This window comes from Salvelinus sp. IW2-2015, linkage group LG25 (assembly GCF_002910315.2).
Source record: "Salvelinus sp. IW2-2015 linkage group LG25, ASM291031v2, whole genome shotgun sequence".
Classification (NCBI taxonomy): Eukaryota; Metazoa; Chordata; class Actinopteri; order Salmoniformes; family Salmonidae; genus Salvelinus; species Salvelinus sp. IW2-2015.
In genome coordinates, this window is record NC_036865.1 from 7,530,898 (window position 1) to 7,547,215 (window position 16,318).

Below are 16,318 nucleotides of genomic sequence, written 5' to 3' on the forward strand. Positions count from 1 at the left end.
AAAGCAATATTTTTGGGCTACACTGCACATTATTACATTGTACACTTTYTGCCTGCGGACATCTATTCTACAATGTGCCAGCAGAGCATGATACCCTTTGTTGGCATAATTGATCTCTTTCAGGCAGAGAGGACACCTGGCATACCCCTTTTTATCCACTGTATTGAAAAAGTGAGAAATAGGGAAAGTGTGTGGTGTTCAGCTTAAACCAGGCCCAGCTCCACTTGATCCCTGAATCCACTTGTTTAACAAGCAACGCCTCATTTTCACCTAAATCTCTAATTCCGAAAATTAACCACAAAGGGAAAACATTAGTTCACAGATAGTAGTTAGTTCATTAACTAGTTAACATTTCACACAGATTGCCAGGGCCCTGCAATGACAGCCAAGTGTGTGGCTTAAAAATAAAATAACCTTTCACCTCTGTGTTTATTGATGGCTTTTAATGGCAGCAGGTGTTGTCAGAAGGATAGTTTGACATGTAAGCAACTAACGCGTTATAACTTGAGGAACAGCAAGGAGTCGTATACCAGTTAATACTGTAGCGAATTGGTTAGGTTACTAACGTTAGCTCATCTGATGTTGTAACGTTAGCTAGCTAATGTTAGCTGTGACTTTATTAGCCAGCAAATTTTCACATCATAAACTCAATTATTTGATCAGTTAAGTTGGCTAATGTTGCTCAACATCTCTCTGGCTAGCTAATGGAGAATTTGATCCAGCTAGCAAGATAACATTACTTAACAGCGCTAACAATAGTTGTTCCACCACACTTTCTCCCTCACCTCAAACTTTCCAAATGCCAGTTGTTTTTTGGTTACAGCTCATGAAGTWCACTTCATCACCTTCTCACCCCATGGTCAGGCTTCTCACCTATCTCTTCGTTATTGTTCAGGGGACGCACTGCTGTTTTTTATTTTACCTTTATTTCACTAGGCAAGTCAGTTAAGAACAAATTCTTATTTTCAATGACAGCCTAGTGGGTTAACTGCCTTGTTCAGGGGCAGAACGACAGATTTTTACCTTGTCAGCTCGGGGATTCGATCTTGCAACCTTTCTGTTACAAGTCCAACGCTCTAACCRCTAGGCTACCTGCCACCCCACTGGCAAACTGCTTTTCCACTCTCTGCTGTCTTTCCAGAGCGCACGCTGATGCTGTAACTAGCAAATTGGTTCTCTTCTCTCTTCAGTCGCGTGCTGCATTCTRTTGTTATGTGAACGATTGGCTGAGCCTTGGATACAGGTAGTATTGCTCCAAACGCGCATCACTTGTTTGCATACAGCCAGTAGTGATCCAACCCCCCACCCAAAGCTTTTCTCATCGGATCTACACAAATCACATAGGTCACCTATTTTGGATTCAAAACTCATTGACTAGTTTGCGTCCCTGGTTAGGGCACTGATGTTGGGCGATTAGGCCTGGCTCGCAGTCGGCGTTCCAATTCATCCCAAAGGTGTTCGATGGGGTTCAGGTCAGGGCTCTGCGCAGGCCAGTCAAGTTCTTCCACATAGATCTCAGCAAACCATTTCAGCATGGACCTCGCTTTGTGCACGAGGGCATTGTCATGCTAAAACAGGAAAGGGCCTCCCCAAACTGTTGCCACAAAGTTGGAAGCACAAAATCGTCTCGAATGTCATTGTATGCTGTAGCGTTAAGATTTCCTTCACTGGAACTAAGGTGCCTAGCCCGAACCATGAAAAACAACCCAAGACCATTATTGTTGGCAGTACGCCATTGGACTGTGGAGCAATGGAAACCCATTCTCTGGAGTGATGAATCACGCTTATGTGCCTGCGTGCAGTTTGAACCAAGTTTCTAACTAGTGCTAGCACAATTGCTAACTAGCGTTAGCACAATGACTGGAAGTCTATGGGTATCTGCTAGTGATGCACGATATGACATTTTTGGCCGATACCGATATCCAATATTTTCCTTGCCCAAAAAAAACATACCGATACCAACATTTACAATTTTAACAGCCTTTTAAGCATTCTAGTACAGTTAAATAGTTAACACACACACATAGATGCAGCGGTCTAAGGCACTGCATCTCAGTGCAAGAGGCGTCACTTTCTATGGAACGCCGTTTGGGTCTTTGCGTGTCAAAAAAGTACAAATAACACAACATCTGTTTCAGTAGCTATAGTTAGCTAGCTAACTATATAGCTAGGTGTCATCATCTAAAATAACCCCAATTTATGAGACAGTTCTTATTTGATTAATGGTGGTCGGACCCATTTATGTGAAGCTAGCCACAATAAGGAAAAAAAAATGTTGTCTGAATACTTTTGCAAGGCACTGTATATAATATATATGCTACATACATCATGATCAGACTGAGGAACTGATCAATACTAGCAAAAGCACAATAAGCTATTCAATGTAGCGAGGCATTCAGGTATAAGAGACAGCACAGAAGCCCATTCTCCCTGGCCTTCCATGTTTATCTTCCTAGCTAAGGTCACATTTTATTTAGCATGCTGCTGTATTACCACTTAAGGGCACTGACAGGTAAAATATTGAAGAAGTTTAGCCTGGGAGGGGATGGATCTTTATTTATATATTTATTTACTTAATCTGGAAAACTTGCGGCTTGAGTAATGTTGCCAGTACGCAGGGAGCATGACAATGAGGAGCGGCCCTGACAGAAAAGTTCATCACTCGAAACAGGACCCCCCCCTCTTTACCCCTCCTCCTTCCCAGCCGTCTGCCGACACCACACTGATAAAGTTACAATAAAGAGGTACTGAAACTAAATCAATGATGAAGAGGGGAGAGAGGAGGGGCTACAGGATGGAAGATACGCTACTGGATAAATAGTGGAGAGGAGGGGGGCACGTGTCTGCACAGAATCCTGGTTCCTGGGAACATAGATCCGCCCCTGCCCACTCCCGCTTCCTCTACCTCCGCCGAGGAGCAAGACCCTGTGTCCCTTGACACCACGACTCCCGGAAAAGGTAATCTTCCCAAATACTTATCAGGGCTCTCCATCGTCCCGGCCTGACAGCAGCGGGGATAATTAATTATACAATTTCGATGGGAATATCGACTAAACAAAACTATTAATCACAGCAAAAATCAATAGGCATGGACACATTCAATCATGTCCCGACCAATGATTACTCCTCTCAAAATATAATAATTATTTTKGAGAGGTGCCTCGAATTACATTTCTGTCAAGCCTAGTAGTTGATGAAGGATGCAATGGATTTATTTTTCCTCTGAGGAGGGGTGCAGGGGGGAACATTTATCCTTTTGGAAAGGTAGTTTGTTTTATAAGGATCATAACACTGTGTGTTTAACTAGACTATGACCATCAGATTATCTCTGACGCCCCATTACGCCATTTATCTTGCCGAGCCCTGCAGGGGAGGGGGAGAGRAAAGTGGGGGCATCCTGGGGCACAAACACACACCACATAAACACACACATACCAACACAGAGACACAGACATACAGCCCCAMATACACTCACAGTATGTACAGCATACACAAAAACAGACAGACTACTTGAAGAGTCATATGTTTCACATGGATTATTGGCTATTATAATGACATGGTCATGAGGAGTCCTGATGTGTGTTACATTGGCTTACATGTGTCCAATTGCCTGTTATACAGTGTTACATATGTCCAATTGCACGAACATACACACATACACTCAGTGTATAGCTGTTTCCCAATAGGAGGTGTCAGGATGATAAGAATCAGTGGAAAATGGAAAACATTTAAAACCATTTTTGCAACAGAAAAAGAAAATGTGTGAATTGGAGCAGGTCAAGGTAGTCCCTCGTTTATTCAATTAGTTTTCTTCTATTTGGTACCCAATAAATATTTTCCTAGATTGAAATCAGTGTTTAGACGATGAAGGAAAGCGTGAGGGCATCCTTCAGACCATCTGCACTGCTCGCTTCTGTCACAATGACACCCACTGTGTGGCCTAACCCCCCCCCCCCCCCCCCYCCCAMAAMATCTAGTTCCGCATCAGTGACTTTCATTTACTTGTTTCACAGTGAATTTTGGCCTCTGTCTAAAGATGACAACATGTAGTAAACGTCRCACATTCCTGTCACTTTGAATGTCCCAACTCCCAACTGAATGTCTTAAAGCCCGCAATAAAACATGTATTGAATAAACCTACCAAAGTTATAAAACAAAATTAATGTCTTACCAGGGTCCCATTGTTTTCCCGGAAAACGTCCTGGTTGATATAATTAAAAAGCTTCTTTTCAAGTTGAAGTACAACCTAAAAGGGGCAGAAGAGGGTAGGAGAATAGTGGACTGATTAATAGCGACCCTCATCTGAACCAGCACTTTATAATTAGAGCTTTAATTCATTTAATGAAGGGTAATGTGCTGTGGTGTTGGGAGCAGCATTCATTCTGTCTGAAGTGTTGAATACTATTATTCCACCTGTACACTTATGCCTGATTCTCACTATAGGGCCAAACCGAGCAAAGCCGGCTGGCCTTGTTACGCATACATCATAGTTGCTGGAAAGGACAATGTGAAATGAAAATATCTTCAACCGGGTCAGGTCGGGTTAGGGTCAGCTCTATGGTGTGTATCAGGCAGTAGAATGGCCTGTAGATTCATTGGGAAAGTTTGTGTGAAAGAGTAATTTCTTTCTTTATAAAGGCACATTACAAATAAGCTACTCCGTGTTCAGGTGAGGCGATGTACATGAGTAATTCTGATAAAGCTTGAAAGATGTCAGGTGTTGTGTGTACACAGTGCATTTACGTCTTGTTATGAACCAACATCAATGCTGTAGCATACCTCGCGATCGTTCTCTGATTCTCTGAATATTAGCTTCTCGACTTCATTGGTGTCACCTACTCTGACCGTCTGCATGGTGGCAGTGGAACACAGACTCTGTAGAAGGAAAGGGGGGGTTAGTGCCAGTATTCCCTACATCTCATAGGATGGAACAGTATATCATACCGTGGACAAAACAAATGTAACCATGTATCGTATGRTGTCAAAGGGTAAAACACAGGATCTCTCTCTCTCTGCGTGTGTGTGTACAGAGGGCTACACCGTATCATTACTAATGGCCATTCCACAGTCCACACACAGAACACATGCACACCACTATGCATTTGAAGGATTTTTTAAGAACCCGCACACCCCCCCAAAAAAATCCTCATCTTACTGTCCCCCTCTTTATTCTGTGCTATGTCTTGACCCTGTGGACCGTGTGCATGGTTAAATTCCCCTTTGTGGACTCCTTTAACAATTAGTTAAACATTCAACCATCTGTGTTTGAAGACCCGTTGAATGAGGTAATCCTTCAACCAGTGGTTCCCATACCACACTGCAGGGACAGCGGTCTGATTGAAATTCAAAGCACAGATTAGTTAATCAGGTCAAGCCAATATAACGGGCAGAAAAAGGGCCTTTAGACTGAAATGTCACAAATCAGTCCTGCTTGCCCAAAATGGCACACCAGATTAGAACAAACACCCAGCAGTAAGTGAAAGTGGAACAACCCTCCCCGGTTCCCCCCCAAAGCTGGTTTCTAAAGCCCTAACAAATCGCTCCATCTTTCACTCATTTAGGCCCTCCAAATGCAGGGTCAATATGGTCCCCTGCCATCCAAATGCTAATGCGCTTAAGTGTGCTTAAGCAGCTTTGTGCAATGAATAGGCCAAAGAAGGAGCTGGAGAAGGGCAAGGCATATATACTTACCCTGTCAAAAAGTCATTGTAGCCACACCAGCAAGAGATAATCCGAATTTTTTTWTTTTTCATCCACTTCTACGATTATTACGAAAAACGTAGCAAAATTGGCGACTTTTGACGTTCTTCATCGTTTAAGTGTTTTTTTAGAACGACTTCCCAACTTATCGAAATTGAGCAAATCAGAAAACAAAACGCAGCCATGACGGTTGAACAAGATAAAAAAATAGAACATTTTAAGAAGTTATCTTATTCAAATGAGCCTTTSAAGTTAGTGACTTGGTAGCAGCGTTGGGCCCTCTTGTTCTTCCCAACCGAAGCCCTTCTGTCAGCTTTGCAAATCCAAAACCCAGCCAAGCAGAAATCCCTGGCCACTTCAGAGCCAGCAGCGCTGCCAGAAACCCACACAGCTTATTGGACAAAACCCCCCCAGATATTTCAAGAACAGAAATGGCCTCTCCATTCATGTTCAAATGATTTCTGTAATCCAGTAAGCGTTGGCCTCGAACCAAGAAATCTGTTATTTGAGCACAAGGGTCAATGTTGCTTCACTATACCTGAATATGTCCCCGTCACAAGTCAAAAGCATACCTGCGCAAGCAAGCACACAGTTGTTTGTGTTTATTTCTTCTAAGAGCCTAGAGGCTCATTGRTCCACAATGACGTAGCTTTTCTGTGTCACACCCTTTGCCAACTGTTTCTGACTCTGAACTGAAAGCTCAACAAGGAAAAACGACAATGACACAATGTCGTGTATTGTGGGGAAATTATTTCACTTGGTCTACATTTTAGTGAAACTACACAATTTCAGGGAAAACCAGTCAATCGGAGTGTAATAATTTTTGAGAATCAACTCAGTTTTTCAGAATAGCGTGCCTACTTTACAAATCTGGGTCCTCTACACACCCAGCAGTATGGTGGTGGTCTGTCCTCACAGTTGTTCAGGTTAAGCAGTTCCGTGGCCAGGCCTGACATGTGATTGATTSATTCATTCATGTGTTCATTGACTAAGACTGATCAGTGTGTCATGGGAGTCAGAGGCGGCTGATTGCACGCCATTGATCACAGTGCGTTCCTGTCGTCCGGGGATGCCTCAGTGAAAAACAACCTCCCCCTCCTCGTCCCTCTAAAACTCCATCACCACATCCCTTGTATAATTCAGCCCGGCCCATCAACCCACCAGCCCATGCAGGGACCTTCGTCATGAGATACCCCCCTAACCTAACAAAGAGTCAGGGTAAATGAGAACCCCATGCCACTGCTTAAGTCTTCTAGATCAGTGCAGGACGGGACTGCCAAGAGAGCCCAAGGTGCTCTCTCTGATGTAAGAAGAAATTAATATTTAAAAAAAATCCTTGAGTGAAAAAACAAGGACAGATGTTGACCAAGAATTAACCCAAGCTCACCACCGCTAACTGTGGATCATGCATCTGGTATAGAGGCACCCTGGGTAATGTGACCGCTTGGGTAGGGGGCGTGGGAGGCAAGAGGAAGCGGGCTCCTGAACAGAGCTTTCTCTTTAAGTAGGGCCAGTGGCTGGGCTGATCAAAGCGCCTGCGTCTTTAAACACATATCTAAACACGCTCTCATTGACCCCCCCCAAATGATATTAACATAACACATTACATCTAAACAAGCTCTCATTAACCCCCCCAAATGATATTAACATAACACATTTGAGTTGAACAATTGGCTTTTCATTTGGTACATGAGGATAAGAGGGAGAAGAAGAAGAAAAACAGGACAGTCGTCAGGGATGAGAAGTTTGGAAGGAAAACCAATATGTAGAGTTGTCCAGTGGGATGTCTTCACTGCGTCGTGAACACCAATAGTCACTCTAACAGCCCATACAAAGAGAACCCCCGGCCYGGCAAAGCTTTGCATTGTGGGTCTCGGGTCAACACAGGAGACGGGGGGCCTGTTTGTTGAGGAGTTAKAGAAGAGGTTGCCCCTGTGCATCTTGGGGGATGGCGCTTGCTTTGCGCTTCAGTGGAATAATCTCATTGGTGTGGGAGAGGCTACACGGATACGCCTGGTGCCTAAATTGATGACGTATGTCGTGCACCTGAGAGTTGAGCRGAGACAAACGGATTCGGTTCWGTCAGTCGTCCCRATGGGCCCTTTCCAGGTAGCTAGTTTATGCTTGTGGCTAGAAACTTCAGCGAGAATTTGAAACTTGTCTGCCGAAGTTGGGACTTGGGAGAGTATTCAGAATCATTCCGTTTTTAATCGGAGTAATTGTTTTTTATTTAAATGTAGACGTTAAATTCAGTAGTTATACATTTTTGGTGAAAATCACTACAATAAATGTGCTTTAGCGGTCACCCTGGCCTGATACTGGATACACCAATACACTGGTCATACTGTAGGCTGCTATCCTACTCAAAATAAAATCAAGTAGGATGTAACTAATTGGCCCCGTTTTAACTACCAGCGGTGACATGCGATATAGCTGCCCGGTGGGAAGCAGCTCACGTCGGCAAGCACCTCGATACAACACCGTTGCACTGGTCATTCGTACCGGCGTGTCATGATGTTAGCGAATTGGCATGTCACGGTGATATCCAGATGGTAACCAATACTACAAGTTAATTCTCCCTCGCCCATCTAATTATCACTTTCTTTTACAAGTTTTAACTAGTGCCATGCTGTGGTTGTTGCCAGCTAGCCAGCATAAACTAGCTAGCTGGGAAGGGCTCAACAGGACGACTGACTGAACCGAATCCATTAGTCTCTACACGACTCTCAGCTGTGCAACCTACGTCATCAATTTGGGCACCAGGTGTGTCCGTATAGCCTTTCCCCATCCGTGTCCGAGAAGGAAACGGGCGGTGAAAAGACCTCTCTACTCCAGCTGCTCCCTTTAGAGACAAGGTTAAAGCAATCTGTCCCACTTCAAAGCACCGACTGCCTTTCCCCTTCTGCTACTGATCCAGCCACGCAAACAGATGGAGAAGCTTGGCTGAGCCCAACGCAAACACAACATTGACACAACCAACAAAACCATGCCACAACCCCATTCATTCAACCTGGCCACAAGCCAACCGGCACACCAATCTCACACCTAAGAAAACCAACTGTACTCAAAACCAGTATCCTCTCTTGCCCTGATATAACTTCCATTCAGCACATCCCATAGAAAGCGCACACATACATAACACATTTCTGAGCCTGTGATATGGCAGTGTTCCCCAAACCGTAATCTACTAACCACAGCAAATCCACAGATCTATTGCAGTACTAGCACAACTGATTCAATTGGTCAACTAATCACCATGCCCTTCATTGAATCAAGTGTGCTAGTTTTGGAATACATCAATKATGTGGAACAGCTGGGGGTACTCGAGGAGAGGTTTGGGAAACACTGTAGTATAGTTCTAGGTAGCATTTCCTCCTGTATCTGAGGTCATACGTTTCCTCTCCACCAGGCCCCAGTCCATGGCTTGTAATGTTCCAGGGGTCCATGGGTGTGGCAGTGTGCCAGGTGACTGCCCTGGTATGGCAATGGGGCAATGGTGGCTTCATGGGATTTACGCCTGGGCAGGGGCTCCGCTTACATCACTCAACCCAGCCATTCCCATCTAGAGTTTCAAAGATACCGGTAATTTACTTAAGCAATTTTGGTAATTAACAGAAATCTAGAGCAATCTATCTTAACTTTTGGAATTTACACTTCAGTAACTTTTAAAAAAAGTTTTCATATGGCATAAGTATCTATTTATTATATTTGTGTCATTATTGTCCATGGGTTTCTAGTAGATAGACCATATGGTTCAATAGCCTAATTAATGAAAAAAAAGCATCTAATCAACAATAGCATTATTTTCAATTAACTCTGCAACTCTTCCAACTAACTACTTTTTTTCATAACTGCCACCAGTTTGACGCCAAAACATTCACCACACATACAGTGGGGAGAACAAGTATTTGATACACTGCCGATTTTGCAGGTTTTCCTACTTACAAAGCATGTAGAGGTCTGTATTATAAAAAAAAATGAAGTGAAGGTAAGTGTATTTTTTTTTGTTTTTTGAAGTGAAGGTACACTTCAACTGTGAGAGACGGAATCTAAAACAAAAATCCAGAAAATCACATTGTATGATTTTTAAGTAATTAATTTGCTTTTATTGCATGACATAAGTATTTGATACATCAGAAAGCAGAACTTATATTTGGTACAGAAACCTTGTTGCAATTACAGAGATCATACGTTTCCTGTAGTTCTGACCAGGTTTGCACACACTGCAGCAGGGATTTTGGCCCTCTCCTCCAAACAGACCTTCTCCAGATCCTTCAGGTTTGGGGTGTCGCTGGGCAATACGGACTTTCAGCTCCTCCAAAGAATTTTCTATTCGGGTTCAGGTCTGGAGACTGGCTAGGCCACTCCAGGACCTGGAGTTCTTCTTACTCACTCCTTAGTTGCCCTGGCTGTGTGTTTCGGGTCGTTGTCATGCTGGAAGACCCAGCCACGACCCATCTTCAATGCTCTTACTGAGGGAAGGAGGTTGTTGGCCAGATCTCACTACATGGCCCCATCCATCCTCCCTCAATACGGTGCAGTCATCCTGTCCTTTTGCAGAAAACGATCCCCAAAGAATGATGTTTCCACCTCCATGCTTCACAGTTGGGATGGTGTTCTTGGGTTGTACTCATCCTTCTTCTTCCTCCAAACACGGCGAGTGGAGTTTAGACCAAAAAGCTCTATTTTTGTCTCATCAGACCACATGACCTTCTCCCATTCCTCCTCTGGATCATCCAGATGGTCATTGGCAACACTCAGACGGGCCGGACATGCGCTGGCTTGAGCAGGGGACCTTGCGTGCGTTGCAGGATTTTAATCCATGATGGCGTAGTGTGTTACTAAAGGTTTTCTTTGAGACTGTGGTCCCGCTCTCTTCAGGTCATTGACCAGGTCCTGCCGTGTAGTTCTGGGCTGACCTCACATTCCTCATGATCATTGATGCCCCACGAGGTGAGATCTTGCATGGAGCCCCAGACCGAGGGTGATTGACCGTCATCTTGAACTTCTTCCATTTTCTAATAATTGCGCCACAGTTGTTGCCTTCTCACCAACTGCTTTGCCTATTGTCCTGTAGCCCATCCCAGCCTTGTGCAGGTCTACAATTTAACCCTGAGTCCTTACACAGCTCTCTGGTCTTGGCCATTGTGGAGAGGTTGGAGTCTGATTGAGTGTGTGGACAGGTGTCTTTTTATACAGGTAAGAGTTCAAACAGGTGCAGTTAATACAGGTAATGAGTGGAGAACAGGAGGGCTTCTTAAAGAAAAACTAACAGGTCTGTGAGAGCCGGAATTCTTACTGGTTGGTAGGTGATCAAATACTTATGTCATGCAATAAAATGCAAATTATGACTTAAAAATCATACATGTGATTTTCTGGATTTTTTGTTTTAGATTCCGTCTCTCACAGTTGAGTGTACTCATGATAAAAAATTACAGACCTCTACATGCTTTGTAAGTAGGAAACCTGCAAAATTGGCAGTGTATCCAATACTTGGATACACTGGACCACACGGTCCCGTGTGGCTCAGTTGGTAGAGCATGGCGCTTGCAACGCCAGGGTTGTGGGTTCATTCCCCACGGGGGGACCAGGATGAATATGTATGAACTTTCCAATTTGTAAGTCTCTCTGGATAAGAGCGTCTGCTAAATGACTTAAATGTAAATGTAAATTTGTTCTCCCCACTGTACATAGACTATTAAAATAAATTTTTTGTAAAAGAAAATCTATAAAGCATATTTCATGCTGAATAGCCCTCATTATTAAATCACCAATGGTATTCACTAAGTTGATGGTTTATATTTAGGATAAAGTTTTACAGCTTTGTCATTTTATGTTTTAGTTTTAAATCATCTTATTCAATTATTACATATATTTTACATGTGATAAGGCCACATAGAGGGCCAGACATTATTTCAGAAACCTGTGATGATCTGAAGGACCCAAAAGTGCCACTAAATGTCTTGGGATATATTACAGAAAATCCTTGAATGAACTTCAAAGGTTTCCAGTAATACAGCCTCCCTTTGCAACCCTAATCCCATCAAATAATTTCACATGCCTATTGTTCACGCTCCYGTCACCGACATTCCGCACATATAATAACCCATTGAGTGTGTTTAGAGCTTGGCGATTAAATCTCTATTTTTGATGAGGGAGATGGGACAGGGAGTTGGAGTATGACCCCTGGGCCGCCGTTACTTAAAGAGATCATTCTCCATTATACCAAGGGGGGACAGGGCAGGGCTGGCCTTTGTGTCACCAGGGGCGGTGGCATTGTCATGGCATTGTCACGGCGTGCCATTATTTTCTCACCGCTGCGCGAGGGGACTTGCCAACCCGCTCGAGTGGTGCCAACGGCTGGCAGGTTTAGCTTAGCGCTCTCCTCCTCTCTTCCCTCCCCTCATCAGTCTGCCCTGCATGCATGATTGAGACATCTTCCCAAACAGTGATGCGCTCAGATCCAAAGTGGGCAAAAACAAATGTCCTCCCCACCTGCCACCCATTACCCAGGGAGCCTTTAAATCAGGGCTGACCCCCACCCCACCACCCCACCACCCCACCTGACCTGCCTGGAGTCCAACCAGAGAGCTCCACACTCTCTCCCTCCGGGTTGCTAATTAATCCCACAAAGCATAGTGGATTCACCAATGCCATGGATGAAGAACTAGGAGGGGGGATTTAACACGGGGGGGATAGTCACAGATCTTGTTCAGTATTCATAAAGCGTCTCAGTAGGAGCAGARGTAGGATCAGTTTTKCCTTTTAGACCATAATGGCTAAGATAACATGGACAGGACAGGGGGACTTGATCAGAGATCAGCACTCCTTCCCTGAGACKCTTTATTATGGGCCCTGACTGTGGCTTTACCCTGTTACCCGTTACCCTATTTCTGACACAGACTCACACCAGGTTAGAGGTTAGTCAGGACCATGCATCAACGTCTTTCCGGTCGGAAGAATGGTTGACCCTTCTCACTGCCTTGCCTTTAACATCCCCCACCACAGACACTGATACCCACATACACATACACAGACACACACACACACTTGCATGGCTTCCCATGAGCCCGAGTGTGAGAGCTGAAGTACTGTGATAGCAGGCCACACTGGGGGGGGTCTCCTAGTGCGAAACGCACCATCTCAAATGAGGCGAGGTAAAAGGGGCGCGCGAGGTAACGATAATGTGCACTATTTATCTTGTGCATTATAACATCTGGGAAACTTCTCTAAAACAATAGGTGTCATTGGGAGGGGTGCCATTCTTGYCCCTGTGCTAACTTCAGGGCCCTGTCGAATGCATGTGTCCTTTCTGAAGCATAATGGACAGGCCACAAATCATTCAGGACACCATGATGCTGGGGTGGGGGTGAATGTGTGTGTGTGTGCATGAGTGTGTTTTGCCCCCTGGTATATAACTTCTCTGCTCACCCATTCTCCAGGGCCCTGCAGGACAAATTGCTCTGCATGGTTGTTTTTAAGAGGCAATGCAGAGCATAGAGAAAGGGACTGGGCTGAAACACAGGGAACAGGCCCATAAAAATTCATCACTTTGACCCCGCCGACCTCACCCTGCTGGGGGTTCCAGAGTAGACACACCCAGCTGAGCTGGGAGCATGCACACATGCAGTAGCCCCCCCATCACACACAAATAGCTAAATATCCAACTTTACCAAACTTTCACACATACATACATACATGTTAAGGCAAAGAAACAGACAAAAGCTCCTAATCACACACACATTTTACACACAATGTCYGAAGAAAGACTTCTCAACAGGAAAAGGCCACCAGATGCTTCATTGTGTGTGTGTATGAAGTAGTGGCAGTAAAGGAGGTTCGGCACTCCTCAGCGTATTAGGCAAAGTAAGAGGGGTCATTGTCTCAGGCCAGGCTCCTGACACATTACTGCCACCTGTACAAAGAGAGCCTAATGAAAGATTTAATCTGAAAACCCTGGCCAGCCCACCTCCTCTCTGACACTAAGTCAGCAGTTTGAAACCAATCCCGGCAGATGTCCACAAGACTGTTTAACGTAAGTTACTCTCCTACAGTCAAACGCTTCAACAGCTTGCCTTTCTTACTGGGATAATGCTTCATTTGAATGTTGCTAGATGCAASTTTTGGTTCCAAACAGACCATAAACAGCAGAGTGGACATCAACGTGTGTGCAATTAATACTTTTTAACATCTCAGATGAAAAACTATCCTCCCAATGAAAAACAATAAAACATGTGATGATTACCCCGTGGTACAACGTAAAAACCCTACACAACGATGCAGCTTTGTGGCCATTACAGATCCTATACACTTACTAAGCATTGTTGGGAGTTGTACTTACTCACATACAGTGTTTGTCTTCAGAAAGTRTYCATACCCCTTGACTTATTCCACATTTTGTTATGTTACAGCCTGAATTTAAAATGGATAAAATCATTGTTTTCTCTCACTTAACTACACACAATACCCCATACTGACAAAGTGAAAACATGTTTTAGAAATGTTTGCAAACGAATTGAAAATTAAATACAGAAATAACTMATTTACATAAGTATTTACACCCCTGAGTCAATACATGTTAGAATCACCTTTKACAGTGATTACAGCTGTGAGTCCTCTGGGCACGTCTCCAAGAGCTTTGCACACCTAGATTGTACAATATTTACACATTATTTGAAAAATTCTTCAAGCTCCGTCAAGTTGGTTGTTGATCATTACTAGACAGCCATTTTCAAGTCTTTCCATAGATCTTCAAGACAGCCCCTCAGGAATTGGTCTGTGGCGGTCATAACATTTTGTCAGACGGTAATTGTCATGCAAATAACTGCCGGTCTCATGATAATTGACTGTTAATCAACATAAACACATGTAGCATCTCCTAGCTTCCACGCATAGCCTACAAGCCACTGATGCAGACTTTTGGAACATCTACATATTAAAAAGTCTAATGAATCCATGTAATATAGCCTACACCTTCACAATAAATCCATTATTTATTTTAGACAGGTCTAAAGAAAAATGATATGAAGAAAATGCTATTCTGTTCTTCTGAAATAGACRACATAGTTGTCCTTATGTTAGGCCCTGATCTGGCTATGCCATAAGGCTGTGGTCTACAATAGTTCATTTAGCAGACAAGATTTGCTTGGAATTCAGTGGCATTATTTTATAGTATAAAGAACACGATTGAACATGAATAAAATAGAAAGGATATTTTCTCCAAAATGATTTCTGAGGGAGAGCGCACATGCGGCTATTCTGTGTTGAGCGGTTAACAAAGAAACAGGTCCTCCTACTGTATATGCTTAATTATTTATACAATTTTAGTTGTGATACAAACATTAGGCTATATGTTTAGATGTTTTATACATTCTAAGGCWGCATGAAAGGGCATGAGCTCTGCTCTGTTTCTTTTGCAGGCTGCACACACTTCAGTCTCTCACAATTTGACAAGCACTTGATAATATTCTCACCCATCATACTATTCTTAATTGAAGCTGGTCTTTACATTTAGCCTACTAATACAGTGCATGTGTGTGTGGATTTAAAAAATATTTTTTTAGATCATATTTTTATTCACAATGAWTGAAAGATCAAATGTAAAGACATTGTCCACCTTCGACCTCCCGCCGAGCCCTCCAGAATGCCTCCAAACACATCAAAAAAGGGAAAGTCATTGAGCTACATGTTAGAAAACCAAAAAGTATACACCAATGTTACTTCAACACAAGCAAAACTGTAATAGCCTAACAATTGCAGGTGATTAGGTGGTCTTATAGGCCTATATAGCAGTAATCTGAAGGGGTCTGGGCCAAGAGTACTAATCTGGAGGAAGTGTTTGGAGCTGTTCAAAATAGGATATCGTCAGGTCCCAGGTGGAATAAAATGAGTTGGTTGACCTTTGAATAGTATACTTCATTTTTTTCTAATTTTAGGAAGAGTATCAGATCTTTGAGCCAAAGAGAGGCTAAGGGAGGATTAATAGATTTCCAATCCAATAAAATCCTTCTGCAGGCTAACAGAGAAGCAAAGGCAATGGCATCTAGCTGTCTATTGGTCAGAGAAGGATTGTTGTTTGGTACCACAAAAACAGCAATTTCTGCACTAGGCTGCAACTTTATATCAAATGCTTCAGAAAGGGTTTTAAATATAGTGGACCAATAATCTGCCAGATGGGGACAGGACCAGAACATGTGGGTCAAGTCCGCCAAGGAGCTTTTAGACCTGTCACATGCACCATCAATATTTGGGTAGAATTTGGACAATCTGGCCTTAATGAAATGGATACGGTGAAGTACCTTCAACTGTATAAGGCTGAGCCGGGCACAAGAGGAGCTTCCATTTACCCTAAGTAAGGCACTATTCATCAGTGATCTCTCCACCAAGTTCCTTTTCCCACTCAGATCGGATTTTATTGAGTGACGGGTTATCAAGGGACATGATTATCTAAATAATAGGGGATATGAGTCCCTTTAGTTGAAAAGGTGTTTTCAAAAGATCATCCAGACGCGATTTGCGTGATAGAATTGGAAAGGTTGGGCTTTAAGTGTGAATAAACCGGCGGATTTGGAAATATCTAAAAAAAAACTTGAATGTGGTAGATACAATTTGATAGTGA

The 16,318-nt window shown here is 43.4% G+C and overlaps 1 protein-coding gene across 2 annotated transcripts in view; it reads right to left on the minus strand.

Annotated features, from left to right (window-relative positions):
• LOC111951802 (inositol polyphosphate-5-phosphatase A-like) overlaps positions 1–16,318 on the minus strand; it is a 273,107-nt gene that overhangs the window by 26,557 nt on the left and 230,232 nt on the right. For both annotated transcript variants that reach the window (XM_023970029.2, XM_023970028.2), the window contains exons 10-11: positions 4,780–4,875; positions 4,172–4,246 (exon numbers count right to left, since the gene is read on the minus strand). In XM_023970029.2, the coding sequence (XP_023825797.1) occupies positions 4,172–4,246; positions 4,780–4,875 (171 nt within the window). The remainder of the gene's footprint in view (positions 1–4,171; positions 4,247–4,779; positions 4,876–16,318) is intronic.